Raw genomic sequence first — 16,517 nt, forward strand, 5'->3', positions numbered from 1 at the left:
TCACCATATTCCTTACTAATAGCAGGCCAACTATTGCGATTAGGATAAAGAGGATTAGGATAAATCCCAGTACTTGAGCTTCATACAAAGGGAAAAACAGAATGGTAAAAATGAAATTTATTCTTTAATTAACTTCCTCCTACAAAGCTATGTAGGAAGTGCATATTTTCACGATGATCAGCTATATGTATTGTCCATGCATTAAGAAGTATCTTCCAATATTCATATGGAAATATCACAGACCTTTTAAAACTGGTGATACATCTGCTCAGTTTTAGTTACAAATATGTGATACAACAGTGCTCAAGAGTTGTCTGGGAGGTGCCAATGCTGTGGACCAAAAAAAAGGAAGGCAAGAATAACAAAGTGGGCATGAAAAGTTGATATGTTTGGTAAAGGAGAAGGAATGAAGAGAGGAGCAGTTGGTGATAAAATGCAGCACCCCTGAGATGATCTGATAGGGATAATAAAAAAAAGAGAGAGAGAGAGGAGAGAGAGAGAGAGAGAGAGAGAGAGAGAGAGAGAGAGAGAGAGAGAGAGAGAGAGAGAGAGAGAGAGAGAGAGAGAGAGAGAGAGAGAGAGAGAGAGAGAGAGAGAGAGAGAGAGAGAGAGAGGAGAGAGAGAGAGAGAGAGTATTGCATTGCAATAGAATGACTTGCATTAAAAAAAAGCAGAGCAGAACTGTTCAGATTACAGGACAAAGAGAAGGATGGAAGAGTGAGAAAACTAGAGAGTGCGAGGAGTGGAAATCTGAATGCTTTTCTGTCACAGCCATCCCTTGAGGGAGCTCCCAGAAACATCCATCATATCTAATCCACAGACAGAGAGGTAGATTGTACTGTGTTCCATTACGCTCCAATAATAATTTATTTGACAATGTAGGAAGATAATTCAATGAATGCATATTGTATACTCAAATTCATATACTATCGGAATTGCCTCATCCAGCATTGTTCACTAACCATTATCAGTTTCCCTCATGAATAAATAAGCAGCCACAGCTTACAGTTCACTGAGTCACAACAAAATACAAAATGTGACAAAAGAGTTCTATCCTTATTAGTACTGTATATGGTACTGATATTAATAGTAATAATTAATAGTATATATGATGTACAATATATTCAATTACAATAAACTATTGACATAAACAACCTATAAACTGCAACAAAGTACATACATAAATGTAAATACTTAACAGGATTTAATATGTACTAAAGCATGTGAAACTCACGGAATATTTAATTATAATTTATGAACATAATGTCCCTAAATATTCTTCTTGCACTGAACAAAGTTAGTGACAGAACTAAATAAGAAAATTAAATGAACACTCAGGCCTTTGATCATAGGATGGTCAGGAAAGGATATGGTGATTGTGACCACCATGACCACACAGTCTCTGGGTTTGTTATCCTGAAAGAATTATTACAACTTTTAAATGAAATAAAGAGACATCAAAACCATGAAAACCATACACAGGAAAATATGATTCAGTTCAGTAATCATAAAGAAATCACATTATTTTTCTGATATACATAAAAGCAATTTCATCCACTGGATTGCTGTTGTATGACAGAACAATGATAGAGGCAGCAACCAAAGTGACACAGTGAACTACACAACAGATTCAAGGAATGTGATAAACAAGTTTTCATAAATTATATGACAGGATTAATGTTCACAACAAGAATTATGAACTAATTAATTATTTAATAAAATAGGAGAGCAATATAAGGGTTTGATGAATGCAAGACCTCATATTCAAATCCTACTGACAGGTATCTGATCTGTGTCAATGAGTGGTCTACAATCACCTACATGCTAACCAAGACACCTCAATTCTGATTTTAGCTTTGGTCCAATGGAGCACCATGGGTGACAGCCCTTCAGGAGGCATATACCAATATACATAAACATATACAGTATACCAGCATTATCATAGGCTAAGGTCAACCACCACTACCCAATACTTTGGCCTACAAGTAAATGGGCCAGAGACAGGAAGGAATAAAGAATGTATGTGTGTGTGTGTGTGTGTGTGTGTGTGTGTGTGTGTGTGTGTGTGTGTGTGTGTGTGTGTGTGTGTGTGTGTGTGTGTGTGTGTGTGTGTGTGTGTGTGTGTGTGTGTGTGTGTGTGTGTGTGTGTATATATATATATATATATATATATATATATATATATATATATATATATATATATATATATATATATATATATATATATATATATATATATATATATATATATAAATTTAATTACTAAAAGGCTCATAACAATAAATGTGTGTGTGTGTGTGTGTGTGTGTGTGTGTGTGTGTGTGTGTGTGTGTGTGTGTGTGTGTGTGTGTGTGTGTGTGTGTGTGTGTGTGTGTGTGTAACTGGGGGATCCTGTCATGCATTAGAGACCAAAGATGAGAAACCATGAAAATTTTCTTTGGTATGATGAACTGTTTTGCACCTTATTTTACTTTTTCACTCAGTAGCTCTGTATAGCTCAAGCTTCTTTCTATTTTCCAGTGCTCTGTCTGTATCTGTGCTTTGTCTGTATCTCTCTCTAACTGCAGCAACTACTTAATTATCTTAAAATGCCTCCATCATCAAGTGCTTCGTGTGAATGCTGCAATCTGCAATGGTGCATTACCTCCACTTTCCCTCTCATCAGAAAGACTTTCAAAAGTCTGCATTCACAACCACAGAGCCTCCATCACACTTCAAAGGAGCTTTTAATAACTTTTTTCAACACTAGATAAAGCATCTTTATGTTTCAGAACAGCAATGTTGATGGTGAGAATTCCTAAATGCTCTAAACATAAAAATTGAAAATATACTTCATGCATAAATATTTCTACATGTTAGGAAAATGTTCATTGGTGCATAAATCCTTAAATATCTATATTCAAATACACATTACTAAACATTGCTATTTTAACTTTTCCGGTGTGTGAATGTGGCCCCAGGTTATCATTCTATTCTGGAATCAAGATGTACTCAGGTATAAAATAAAGATCATATATAGTATAAGTTGTTGTTCAGTGTCTCAGATACAACTAGTAGTAGCAAAAACTAATGTGAAAGAAGGAAGTGATGCATTTCTCTTGTACAATACTCATTGAGCTGTGGAGACTAGACTGCTCCTGCTGACTTGTTGATGAGCTGGTCCACAGAGTTCACTATCCAGTCCACATATGGCCGCTCCTCAGGATTCACTTTAAGAAGGCTTTCTATCAATTCTATAACATCCTGTGAAAGAAAAAGTAATTAAATCAACATGCTATTAAGTCTTCACACACACACACACACACAAATGTAATGAACTTAGTGAAGATGTTGTGAATGCCGAAATTGTCCATGCTTTTAAGATCAAACTGGATAAATAAAGAAACGAGATACTGTGAGATTACTCCCCTCCCATAAACCAAAACTAGGTAAATACAACTAGGTAAATACACACACACACACACACACACACACACACACACACACACACACACACCACAGTGGTACAAAAGAGATAGCAATGTTCATAAGCTTTGTTCAGCAAATACAGCAGCACAAAACAAAGAGAGAAGGAACTGTTCTAAATTCTTGCAGGTCTAAAATAGGGCTTTGATATGGAAACCAAGAGTGGGTTATGAGACTGTTAGTGCTAGAAGAAGGGCCAGCTACAGCAGTGATGGCAATGTGTGAAAAAATATGAAAAAGTGAGGAACTGCATTACAAGGAGAGATCAACTGTACATAGTGGGAAGAAAGAAGAGCATTATGAAAAAGGTATGTGAGGAAAGAACCAATGTGTACATCTGAAGAAATTTCTGGGCTTTTTTGCTCCATTAGCTTTCTAAATGGAGTTCTTTGAAGAATGAAGTATCAGAAACAGATAGATAACTACAGAAGATATATCAACATTGCTATCCCAGTCTGTTGTAAATATTCAGTAACGCACAAAGTTACAAACCTTTGAATATGGATGGCTGTCTGGCACCTTGATGTTACCACTGACAACAGCTAAAGCCACACTGTCCCCTCGCTCATACACTGCTTCGAAGGGAGACTTGTAGAAGCACAGTGCATACAGTAAGCATCCTAGTGACTGAAAAAAACAGAAATATGAATTTACCAGCATCATTAAATTATTTTTTTAGGCCACCTGATAAGAGAACATCAGTATGAAGGACAAAGACAACAAGCTACCTATGATTCTTACATCTAACACATATTCATAATCCTTGAAAGGAAACTATATTCCATTCTGTTCCTTATGAATGCAGAAACATCATGAAAAATTACACTTCACTTTCACTGAACTTTAGCTTATTCAAGGCACAGGAAAGTTTTGGAGTGGCAGGCAATCATGAAAATTTTACTCTGAAGCACAATGATAAATAACCATAGAGTAAAAAATTCCACTACAAAGAACTCACCCAAACATCTGTTCGTTCATCAATGTGACAAAATGCTTCAACATTGAAAAGCTCAGGAGCCCTGTAGGCCATCGAACTCTTTTCTGCAGCCTCGTCTTGAAGCTTGCGAGCATCAGAACTGCCATTCACTTCCACTCGGGCTCTGGCAGTGGACCCTGCAGAAGAAAAAGATAAGAAATTGGGTATGGAGAGAAGGGGAGAGGAGCTGCAAACACATCACTGATTTCAATGTACAGTGTTATTACTGGTGATCTTTATGTTACAATAATGAGTACACCATATGGTTACTCACTCACTCTTTCACACAACCACAACCATGATAAACCACTCCACCCTCATAAGGCAGGTGATGTGTGCACAGTGACTTCGCCACCATGCATGCTACTCATAACGCAACACATGGTGACAGAGCTACACACAGACAGTGAATCTCACACTGACAAAGTAGATACTCATATCCATCTCTTTCACAAGTATTTTAGAGCTCCCACAACCCAACATTATTTCACTTTTAACTCCCATGTCCATTCAATTCTTCCTATTCTCTACTAAATAACTAAACCACAAAATGATTCTGCACCTGACCACCTCCACCACATCACAAGCATTTTGTATGTGAATACAGAAGAACATCAATTTAACATAAATTAGGATCCATGAGAGTCCATTTTAAATCAATTTCAAAATAAATCAATGGAAAGGTTCTTGTGGCAGGAACACAATGCGCACAAACTTCAACTCACTTAAATTAAAAATCATGTTTTAAATCAATTTTTGGTTTTTCTTTTATATGGCATTTTTAAATCAACAATTTTAAATTAATTTGCATTAAATTGACATTCTACTGTATTATTTGTTGTTCTCTTAAATGCATTGCCTTGTCTTCAATTCCAATATAAAGTCCAAATAAAAACAGAAGCCAGTGATACTGTTCCACAGTACCACAATACCTCTACTTTTCCACATGATACTCATCCACTATTCAGATACCTCCACAATTCAGTGTGCTTCACATAGAATTCACCTCCACAACCAGAAATTACAAGACAAATACATAACTTTCCAAAATATTAACTTCCAGTCTTTTAAGGTCATTCTAATAATTGAGGCAACACCTTACCAAGATCCATGAGGACAGGAGTGAAATCCTCTTTCAGGAGAACATTGGCTGTCTTAATGTCCCGGTGAGCCAGGGGGTGGGGCTTGGCTGAATGCATACACAGGGTCGCCTCACAAATCCCTCGGAAGGTGGTGAGAACTGTTGTCTGGTGGATGAGATTCGTTTAAACCATGTGAGTGAACATCCATTATGCTTGGTACAACTTTCATCAATACTGCAATTTTGAAGGAAGAACTCAGCCACGTACCTCCTCCAAGGGAGTGTTGGTCTCCTGCCTTCGTATTAGCTCATCATGCAAAGTTCCTCGCTAAAAAAAGAAAAACAAGCTGTGAATACAGTACGATAATTTCTCAATTTATGAATACATGAAGTAACCACATTCAAAATACCACGTGCACAAATCAAAACAAAAATTACATCGAATATGTGAAATTTCAGACTACTGCCCTATGCGGACCAAAGCAGATAATGTGTCTGAATGGTTTAACTGATTTTTGTTTCTTTTGCATTGGTATTTAAATTACACAAAATCCAAAAATGCTTAAGTTGAAAACTTCATATAGTCCTTTGACCTAGCCGTGCTTTAAATTATGTGGTGTTACATTATTCTCTCCCCACTCACAGAGGTTATGTTCCTAAAAATCTCCATGATTAATGAATCTTCCCTTCCTTCCCCTTCTCTTCCTCCTCCCCCTCTCTTTCTCTATCTCTTTTTCTCTCAGCATTGAAAGTTCTTGGACACAGTATAAGCCTTTACATAGGCATCATTAAAATAATAAATAAGTAAATAAATAAATAAATAAATAAATAAATAAAATAAAATAAAAAAGTAAATAAATACAATAAATACCTAGCTGTAAATCACTGGTGGGGTTGACAATCTAAGTCTAAAAATTGAAGGAATGAACACCTGAGCCTTTGAATATTTGAAAAATTGTATAAAAAACTGAAAAATCTGTAGAATGAAATATTTGATTGCAAGTGATTTGCCTCAGTATATACAAGAACATTACACCTTTGCTATGATGACTGCACATACAAACAAGTCCTGGCACACAAAAGTACACCTCCACTCACCGGAAAGTAAGGGAGAAGGATGAGAACTTGGGAAGTCTTGTTGCCAACCAGGTCAGGCACTCCCACTAGATCCGAGTCAATGCACTCCACAATGTTGGGATGGCATAATGCTTTGTGAAACTCCACCTCAGACAATGCAACCTGTAAATTAGATGACTTGACATGCAAGTTCCTCCCTTGTTTTCTTGACATATCAATCAAAATGTGCAAAAAGTCCTCTTGTTTCTTTGTATGTTAAATCCAGTTTTCACAAACAAATAGTAATTCAACATGAAGAATAAAGAAAACATGAACACAAAAAACTAACTAACATGACAACATTTTTTTTAACAAATATTAAGTGCAGTGTGCCAGCCCTACAGTACTTGAGGACTCACCTTTTCATCTGTCTGAGCATGGCAAGTGATGCGCTTAAGGGCATAAAGTTTGTGACTAGTAGCACTCTCCACCAACACCACTGTGCTGAACCCTCTGCCAAAGAAGAAATTATATCAGGTGATGCCTATAAGAAAATTAATTGAAGTATACTTTCAATAGTATACAGTAAATGCTATGAACTCATACATGTTACTAAGGTCATCAGTTCAGAAAATAGATAGGTTATATAGATAAGAAAATATTTAACCCTGAGACTGACAAAAGAAAAAGTTTGAGCAGTGGCACTTCAGCTGACAATAACATGGTGTTTTTTATTACTGCTGTGTTATGGCAAACCTCATGTATACAGACATATTTTTCTTCTAATTTTGAAGTCAGATGAATAATGGAAAGATACAACCACAACAAAGTACTCACCCTTCCCCAATAGAGTCCCTTATGTAATATTTGTTTCCATTGATCTCGATGGTTTCTCTGGCACAGAGACAGTTACCCATTCGTACCAGGATGGTGAGGCCAATGGTGTTCATATCACTCAATGTGTTATCTTTGCTGAAAGACAAGGAATTTCTATAGCAGGAACATTTAGAAATCTTCATAAATCATAAATACTATTCTGGTTCTACTGAGATGAGTATGGCTGGTGCTGGAAAGGTTTTGTTTCCTCAAGAAGCATTCCATTAAAAACTCTTATATTCAACAAACAATTAATTAAAAAGCATTCTCCCATGTGGTCTAGCTAGATGTCTTACACTTAACCTATTTTCAGTGTATCTGGTGAGTCGTCTTTAATCTAATCTATCAGTATTAATAAGAAAGAAACATAACAAAAAAATTTAAACTAGTTAAATATGGCCAGTATTATTGGAGCCACCCACCTGCCCACACACCCACACACACACACACACACACACACACACACAAACCTATGCAAACCTAAGGCTGGTGGGCTGTGAGTGGCAGTGTAAGTGGTAGGTACCGCAGAGTTATTACTGAAAGTTCAAACTATCACACAAGAAAAGCATGAATGGGTAAACACCCTATTCTGTACTTAAGACCTTACAGAAGCACTTAACAAAATCCCACATGAAAGACAAGAGGACTTGAGTAAACAGTTAAAAAAATGATAAATAAAAAAAAATTAAATAGTTGGACATGTTAGAATACCTGAAAAGGGAAGAAATGAGAATAGTAGTAAAAAGAAACAATGAATACATTACCAAGATAGTTCCAGAATTAAACTGGTCTCTATTTTATAAACCTTTTTCCTATTTTACTTTTTCTTGGGGGGAGCAGCAATACAACAGGTTGTCCCTACACTGTTGGCTGACATCCTCCACACACACACACACACAAAGAGAGAGAGAGAGAGAGAGAGAGAGAGAGAGAGAGAGAGAGAGAGAGAGAGAGAGAGAGAGAGAGAGAGAGAGAGAGAGAGAGAGAATTTACCCATTGGACTAGAGCATTAAAATTATAAACTTTCAATGGCAATTACACGCCTATATAACAATCAGGTATTGGAATGGTGCATAACATGGGTAAAACTTTTATCTACATGCCACGGCAATGGAAAGCAATTACGTATGTCATAAAGCAGCCAAAGCAACCCTGAGTGGTGGCTCGGTGATAACAGGCTGAATCAACACCAAAACAAAGCTGCGGCAGTCCCCTCGTAACCAGATGTCAATAAACCCACATGACAACGCCTTCAAGATGACACAGTCCCGCACGGCAGCAGGGCGTCTGTGTGGTGGCTGCCACGTCCTCTGCTCACCTGACAAGGCATCACTGGTGACGCAAGAAGGGCGAGGGCTCGGCTACACTCTGGCCAAGGGCTCACTGTTATGATCACACAGACACCATTCTCTGCTACCACACTATGGAATGTCACACTGGTTAATATGTGGCAGCACTTCTTCACACTTGCAATTAATCTTCACATATATACATTTATGACAGATAACAGCTTTATCGCATTCTCGTCTGCTAGTCAGTCAGCCGTGTGGTGAAAGCTGTCACTCCAACTGGCTTCACACTACAGGCCTATTTTATTTACTATATAGGATCTCATCCACACACACACACACACACACACACACACACACACACACATATATATATATATATATATATATATATATATATATATATATATATATATATATATATATATATATATATATATATATATATATATATATATATATATATATATAAAGTGTATATATGGGCAGGAGATTCTCTTTAAGGCATACTTCATTGAAGGTGATAGCCAATTCGGCGTTAAATATATATATATATATATATATATATATATATATATATATATATATATATATATATATATATATATATATATATATATATATATATATACAAATATGAAATACCTTCCCCATTTTCCTCCTAACTAATGTAAATCTACTGGTAAGTGATTACATCTCCATTAACTACGTAATATGCTCGTTACAATATTGTGTTACGGCTTTTATGAGAGAGAGAGAGAGAGAGAGAGAGAGAGAGAGAGAGAACTTCTCATATGCATACATCGTTCTTTATATCCTCCATATATGAAGAATGAATAAGCCTAACATCCATATTCCCTTGACCCCAGCATGCACGCGCCTTCTTCACCTACATGGGAGCCACCACCCCAGCTCTATACCTTTCCATTGCAGGCTTAATAAATTCCGTGAGGTCACTTTCATACCAACAGAAGGTGGAGGTGAAGGTGGAAAAGAAGTTGGGTGGGAGAGGACAAAGATGCAAAGGACTGTATAGTCAGCTGACTCACACATGCACACAAACCGTGGACAATATATATACATATATATATATATATATATATATATATATATATATATATATATATATATATATATATATATATATATATATATATATATATATATATATATATATATATATATATATATATATATAAAGAATCTGTGCAAAACTTTACCAAAGACACCATTTACAAATGAGAATCATTTCCATTTTTCATATACTCAAGTGTCAGCATGTCACAAAAAAAAAAAAAAAAAAAAAAAAAAAAACTGGCTCTCTGCTGTACACAGGATTCTGTTTTACTCAGACACTTGAGGTGAGACGCTGGTGACTCCCTTTATTCTCCCTCTTGCTCCATAACCCAGTGAAAACCACCAATTTTCCCGGAATCCGGCTTACCAAGTCTGACCCAGCTTGTTCCTCATGACCTGTTCGTCACATTTCTGACAGGTCTCTTCAGTGTCAACTCAAAAAAACTAGCCAAAATAGGAACAGCATGTGTCATGTTGAATATCTGCCCCTGAGCTGTTGGAGAAGGAGGAGGTCATTGATGATAATCCAGATGATCAACCACTAAGAAACAGGCATAGATACAGATGGACATGAATATAATAAGTTACACATTTCTTTGCATAAAAATCTAACCTGTTTGTTATTAATTTTTCTTCTTAGCCACAGTAAGATATAAGTTTGCAGCAGAACCCAAGAGGAACATCCTTTAGCAACTACCACTGACTATTGCCTGAGACTTGTTTAGTATCTGTATCTAAAATACAGCAATGGTTTCTGCCTCTAATATATAATGGTATTCTATTGGATGTAAAAGAGCTTGATACTGGGTGAAGCTGAGCATTATCCACCAGTTCATGTTTCCAGCTGTAGCTGTCAGTCATGCATCATACTTGGTAGTTGTGTTAGTCAAGCTTGCCTTCTTTTGTAGGTAAAGGCCATTAACATTATCACAACAATAGGATTTAAAAGATTCATTAAGTGTCAACAGTTTATTTTAGTCAGGCATTGCTAAATATAAATGCCTCTGACAAGTATTCAAGAAGCAAACAAGTTGCTACCTAAATGGTTACAGGTTTTGGGTCAGGTCACTACATAGCACAGCCAACCTGATTGTCACAGTACACATCTGGTGCCTTGACATCAAATACCTAAACAAGTTCATATCATTGCAAAAAGGGCCTTTTTTGATTTTCATGAATATACATAAGTATGAACACATTACTTTTGATACATTCCATATCATAATATTAATTGCTCCAATAATTTGAGTGAGCCACACCAAGGTGCTACATGAACCACTTACAGGTGTAGTCAACAAAACCTTCAAGGCACTATACTCTGAGGGAATAATAACCCACTAGTACATCATTTGAAATCTAATATTTTAGCATGTGATACGTATACTTCATATTCCCTGATTCCCAAATGTATCTGGCATCATATTCATAAATCACAAGATCATATTTTTTTTCATAAAGGGCTTCAATGAGTTAAAATTAACATTACAGGTCCACTCAGAGCATGTATAACTATAGAGTGTGTGTGTGTGTTTAACTGGAGAAGATAATAGGAGACCAATGGTATTGTGCCACATGCTGCAGATCTGCTTTAAGTCTCTTGACACAGGTAGATTTGAAAGTCAGTTTTGCACAAAATGGTTTTCTAAAGTCAGGAAAGAAAATTGCACTTTTTATATCAGTTAATTAATATTCATTGGAATATGATTATGCCTTATATCCTAGTATAGTGAATGTGTGCGTGTGTGTGTGTGTGTGTGTGTGTGTGCTAGTTGTAGTATACCTGAGCTACACTCATAAGGTTCTGTTTATTATCTACACAGAAAGAGAGAGAGAGAGAGAGAGAGAGAGAGAGAGAGAGAGAGAGAGAGAGAGAGAGAGAGAGAGAGAGAGAGAGAGAGAGAGAGAGAGAGAGAGAGAGAGAGAGAGAGAGAGAGAGATTAACAGTAATGCACTGGTATTTAATAAAAGAACATGACATAGCTACTAAGCATACTAAATTTTCATCATCATTATCAACAGCAGTATTTTGAAACTCTCCATAAATATTAGTGTACTGGCTTTGTTCATCCCATGGCAGCTGAAAAAAACATTACTACCATGTAAGAGAGACAAAACTTTATGGCAAGGCAGCCCAGGACACACTGACAGTAACAGAGAGGGAGCAGTGGGTGAATTATGGGTGCAAATCAGAATTAAATCAATTTCAGTACATGAGAAAAGGATGGATCAATGGAAATGGATAGTTGGCAGGGAAGAGTGACATGGCTTGACTGAAGGAATGGTGTTTGAACAAGGTATAGTGGAGAAAATTTGGTTTCTGCTGCTTCTTATAAGGTATTCCATAAAGGTGTGTGTGTGTGTGTGTGTGTGTGTGTGTGTGTGTGTGTGTGTGTGTGTGTGTGTGTGTGTGTGTGTGTGTGTGTGTGTGTGTGTGTGTGTGTGTCATACACCTAAAATTAATTTTGAAAGTGCTTGTCATTTAATCATTAAGTTTTCCTGTCTTCCAGCTGGATACCATTCTATGAGATACATGCTCTAGGAAGAAAAGTCACTACATTAATTATCAAGAACTTAATATTTTCAGAATAGTTTTTGCACTACAATTTAATCACCTATGTTAAATTAACATGAAGTATTAGTAAATGCAGTTAAGTGAACATCAATGGTGTACATAATTACAAAACAGATAAGAGCTTGCAAGTAAATGGAAATGGGTGGAATCCCATGGGACCAGAGACACCCAGGTGCTTCCCAGCAACAATGATGTCCTCATAGGCATAGTACTCACACCATCCCATCACTGTCACATTGGTTCCAAGTATATCACCTCTTTATCTCTTTGGACAATTTTGCACACATTTCCAAACATTAACTGTATGTGTGTGTATGCCTTAAGACAAAACTAGAAAGTGTTCATCTATTAAACTTTGGTTAGCCTCTGTTTCAAATGTTTGGAAGTGGTTCACCATATATATATATATACATATATATATATATATATATATATATATATATATATATATATATATATATATATATATATATATATATATATATATATATATATATATATATATATATATATATATATATATAAAATTATGGAATGAGGAAAGAAAAGAAATACACCCTTCCATTTCCAGCAGAATTTACTAGCACCAGAAATATTTCAATAATCTGATGACATTCTTTTATTTCCAAGTTTAAAAACAAACTCAGTACCTCCATTTTACAAAGCTACAAGTCAAACATTGTACTTTTTTTCTTGAGAGTTGTTTTTATGAATGTGATATCTGTAGATCTGAGAAGGGGATAGGTGTGCTGTATAGGTATGCATTTCATTTGTATTAATCATTATTAAGTTCTGATTTTGTGATCCCTAAAGAACTCTCCTTCTCCACCTTTTTCACTTCAAAACTGGTATGCAAACTGATAGACTACATCAGCCTCCTATCAGCTTTCCTCAGGATGATTAACAAAACTGGCTGTGTTAATCTGGCTGACTTGCATGATGGAGTAGCTGGAGGCTTGAAAGTAATGCATATGCCAGCAGTTGAGGCTGAGCAAAAATCAAGATAGCTTTGTCTGTGTACACTCACTCAAAAAAGTGTTGTTACAGTGGAATCTGAAGAGTTTCACAGTGAACAACCTGGTAGTCTCACCAGGGTTGGTAAGCGTGTTGGTGTGCAGGGTGCCAAAAGGGACCCAGCAGAATCATGCATGGGAGCGGTAGATGTAGCTAATATTTACCTATCCGTGTATCGACCTAGCTAACTATGTATTGCTTCATTTACAAGTGCTGCTCATTTGATTCATGCAAGCACAGCTGCACCAAACACAGACATGAATACCAGCATGAGTAACCTGTTGCCATTGGATCTGTCCTTAGTGTCAATTTGTATTGTGCTGTATGTGCAACAATACTTTTTTGAGTGTTTGTACATACCCTTTTGTTTATCACACAACTCACTAAAGGTGCCTGTGTTGAAAGGGAAAAATATAAAACATAGTACTGTGTTGGCATGTGGCTCTTAATTGTTTACACAAAGAAAATAAAAGTTTTAAATGTATCTAGAGCTCCAAATGTGTATAGAAAACACTAATAATAATTAGATTTAAAAATTATCATATGGCTTAGGAGAATAATGAAAGCTATCATCTCTTTATATAGTATATTAGCCCAAAGCCTTAGTTTTAAGCATCTCCCCTTTTAACTTTTCCCTCAGGTGATAATTATGCATAACAAAGGAAAAGTGCATTTTTTCTTCAAGCCAAAGTGTGACCAATATTGAATGCTTGAATGTTTCATCTAAAAACACTAAAAAATGTAAAGATAACATGAATGAAAGTTACCACGGGGGAAAACAACAATCCCCTCCACTCTCCACATCCACAAACTCATTCCCTGTACACTGACTCATAAGAACTGCAAATACAGTTAGGTTCTGTGATATAGACTTCAATCAACTTAACTATTGAGCAAGAATAACAACTAATAACTAAAATGGTCGCCAATACAGTATTGACTTGCACTTTATTATGTCTCTCTCTCATTGGAGGCAGGCAGTCTGAGTGTCTCGTGTGTCTCGGCTCTAAGTAACACCCACCTGAGAGGTACTGAAGAGTAAAAAGCCCTTCCTTTGAGGTGGGACCGAAGGGATTGCATGATGTAATTCTAGCATCATTAATGACCTTTAGCTTCTTTATAAGTCTCAATATTCTAATCTGAATATAACTGTGATGTACACTACTGGATGGAGGCCGGTCTACCTCAGGTTACAAGTGCTAAGTCAAGTTTACTATCTTAACCTAAGATATATTGTAAAGTGGTTGATCTGACTAACTTTTTATAATGCACTGACATTTTCCTGAAGTTCATGGCTGCAAACTTATATTTCCCTTTTTTGTAAAAAATAATACATCAAATCTTAGAATTAGTTTCACAGTCCTTTTCCAAATAAGAATGGTGATGGTAAGATCACTACACTGAATCAATTCCCGAAACATTTCAGTGTAACACCAACAATAATAACTACAGATTCACCTACAACATGAATGAGTCACAGCACCATCTGTATCATACAAGTAGATACTCCTTTTTTGAACACAAAATTAGCAGATAATGAAATTGGTTTATTTATACATAATTATCATAAAATTCTAAGCAGAAAACATTTTGTGGCTCCACTAGATCCTTGAATTTTCCTGTGCTCCATATGTATGGGCCTTTTCTCCAGGGTGCAAGCTTTGCAAGACTACACTTCAAGCTTGCTGTAAGCCGCAGTCTTGCCAGAAAAAAATAAAAATAAATAAATAAATAAAATAAATAAAAAAAAAAATTATATATATATATATATATATATATATATATATATATATATATATATATATATATATATATATATATATATATATATATATATATATATATATATATATATATATATATATATATATAAAGGCTTGTCTATATCTATCTACTTCTGATGCTTGTTGCTAAAAATTCCCCTAAAGGGATGGCCATTTCACAGGATCTTAATTTGTTCCTCTTGCATTTTCTGCGTGCATATTTTAGTCCTTTCATCCCTTACTCTCACATAGCGCAATGTTCTGTCCTTTCACTGCCTCCACATTAAGTCTAGACTTGCCAAAGTGGGGATCACATTTATAACATCAGTAGGGATATCAAGGACACTTAGTAAGACTACTTTTGGCTAGCATTGCAATAATGGATGTTTCAGTTACAAGATGACAATTCTGTAGCTGCTAGTGACTGCCAGATTATTTGTTAGTGTGCAGTCAACTACCTCCACTACAATACCCTAAAATATCTCACAGAACAAGTGTACGTGACATATCTTATAACCTACAAAATAGAATTATGAGGATGCTACAAGTGAACATCTCCAAATGTAAACAATGACTGAGTTGTGTGGGTGTAAATATATCACATTTTCTGTTGCACTGACTACATCTCAAGGACTATTGTGATTTATTTTCAACTTATAGTAACATATTCTATGTATTTATGCATTATAATTTTGTTAATATATTCATATGTAATATACTAAAAGCTTATATTAAGTAAAAGCCAATACTATCTCAGCCAGACGCACTAAGTAGCTACTTGTGACGTTCATTTGTTAAGTGGCTGCTTGTGATATTTAATAGTTTCATTAGTGTACTCTTGTAATCCATGTTAGCCTTCGTAAACATCTGAGGACCCTTGCCTGAGTTGGCATGATTCCAAGGAGGCTTCAGAAAGGCTTGCCAAGTGAAAAACACTAATGCTCCCCGGAAAAAAGGCCTTATTTATTTACAACAATAGCTATAAATATTCATGTTTCAAAAACTGTGCAGTTTTACCTATTGCAGAGACATCCTGCAGGAAACACTGTACAAGGCACATTACACAAAGGTTTATCACTTACATTCAGTAAAGCATGAGAGGTTTGTCACTTTCCTCTAAGCTTTCAATTTAATATGTACATACATACTTTATGGGGATAAGAAAAAAATCCAAACATTTCTCATAAAGATGATAACAAATTTTACACATCATAATGTAAGTCTTCAAAGTTTTATGTTTAGCATCTTGGAGAATCTATTCAACTGATATTTCTTAAATAAATGCTTGTGACACATTTCACTTGTTCTTAAAGCCAACAGATTAACAGATTGTGACAAAAGATATTCA

General features: G+C 35.8%; 1 protein-coding gene across 3 annotated transcripts; it reads right to left on the reverse strand.

Annotated features, from left to right (window-relative positions):
• Positions 1-102: 102 nt before the first annotated feature.
• Positions 103-9,034, reverse strand: LOC135091833 (serine/threonine-protein kinase 16-like). Of its 3 annotated transcripts, none has more exons than XM_063989839.1 (9): positions 8,773-9,034; positions 7,416-7,550; positions 6,998-7,091; positions 6,621-6,761; positions 5,791-5,850; positions 5,544-5,688; positions 4,424-4,578; positions 3,958-4,092; positions 103-3,243 (listed from the first exon to the last, which is right to left on the reverse strand). In XM_063989839.1, exons 2-9 carry the CDS (start codon positions 7,526-7,528, stop codon positions 3,127-3,129), a joined length of 960 nt encoding a protein of 319 aa, XP_063845909.1. In that variant the 5' UTR covers positions 7,529-7,550; positions 8,773-9,034; the 3' UTR covers positions 103-3,126. The 3 variants fall into 3 exon arrangements, with proteins under 3 accessions (XP_063845909.1, XP_063845917.1, XP_063845926.1); XM_063989847.1 differs by having other exon boundaries at positions 8,695-9,034; XM_063989856.1 differs by lacking the exon at positions 8,773-9,034 and adding an exon at positions 8,580-8,703.
• Positions 9,035-16,517: the final 7,483 nt, after the last annotated feature.

Source organism: Scylla paramamosain, chromosome 3, assembly GCF_035594125.1.
Source record: "Scylla paramamosain isolate STU-SP2022 chromosome 3, ASM3559412v1, whole genome shotgun sequence".
NCBI lineage: Eukaryota > Metazoa > Arthropoda > Malacostraca > Decapoda > Portunidae > Scylla > Scylla paramamosain.

What these genes read in the sequence shown, in the direction of transcription:
- LOC135091833 (XM_063989839.1), bottom strand. Translation starts at nt 7,528, where the DNA reads ATGAACACCATTGGCCTCACCATCCTGGTACGAATGGGTAACTGTCTC. An exon ending in AGGGACTCTATTGGGGAAGG is followed by an intron (nt 7,092 to 7,415) that starts GTGAGTACTTTG and finishes CTTCTTTGGCAG; the next exon opens with AGGGTTCAGCACAGTGGTGT. An exon ending in TCCTTCTCCCTTACTTTCCG is followed by an intron (nt 5,851 to 6,620) that starts GTGAGTGGAGGT and finishes TTCTTTTTTTAG; the next exon opens with CGAGGAACTTTGCATGATGA.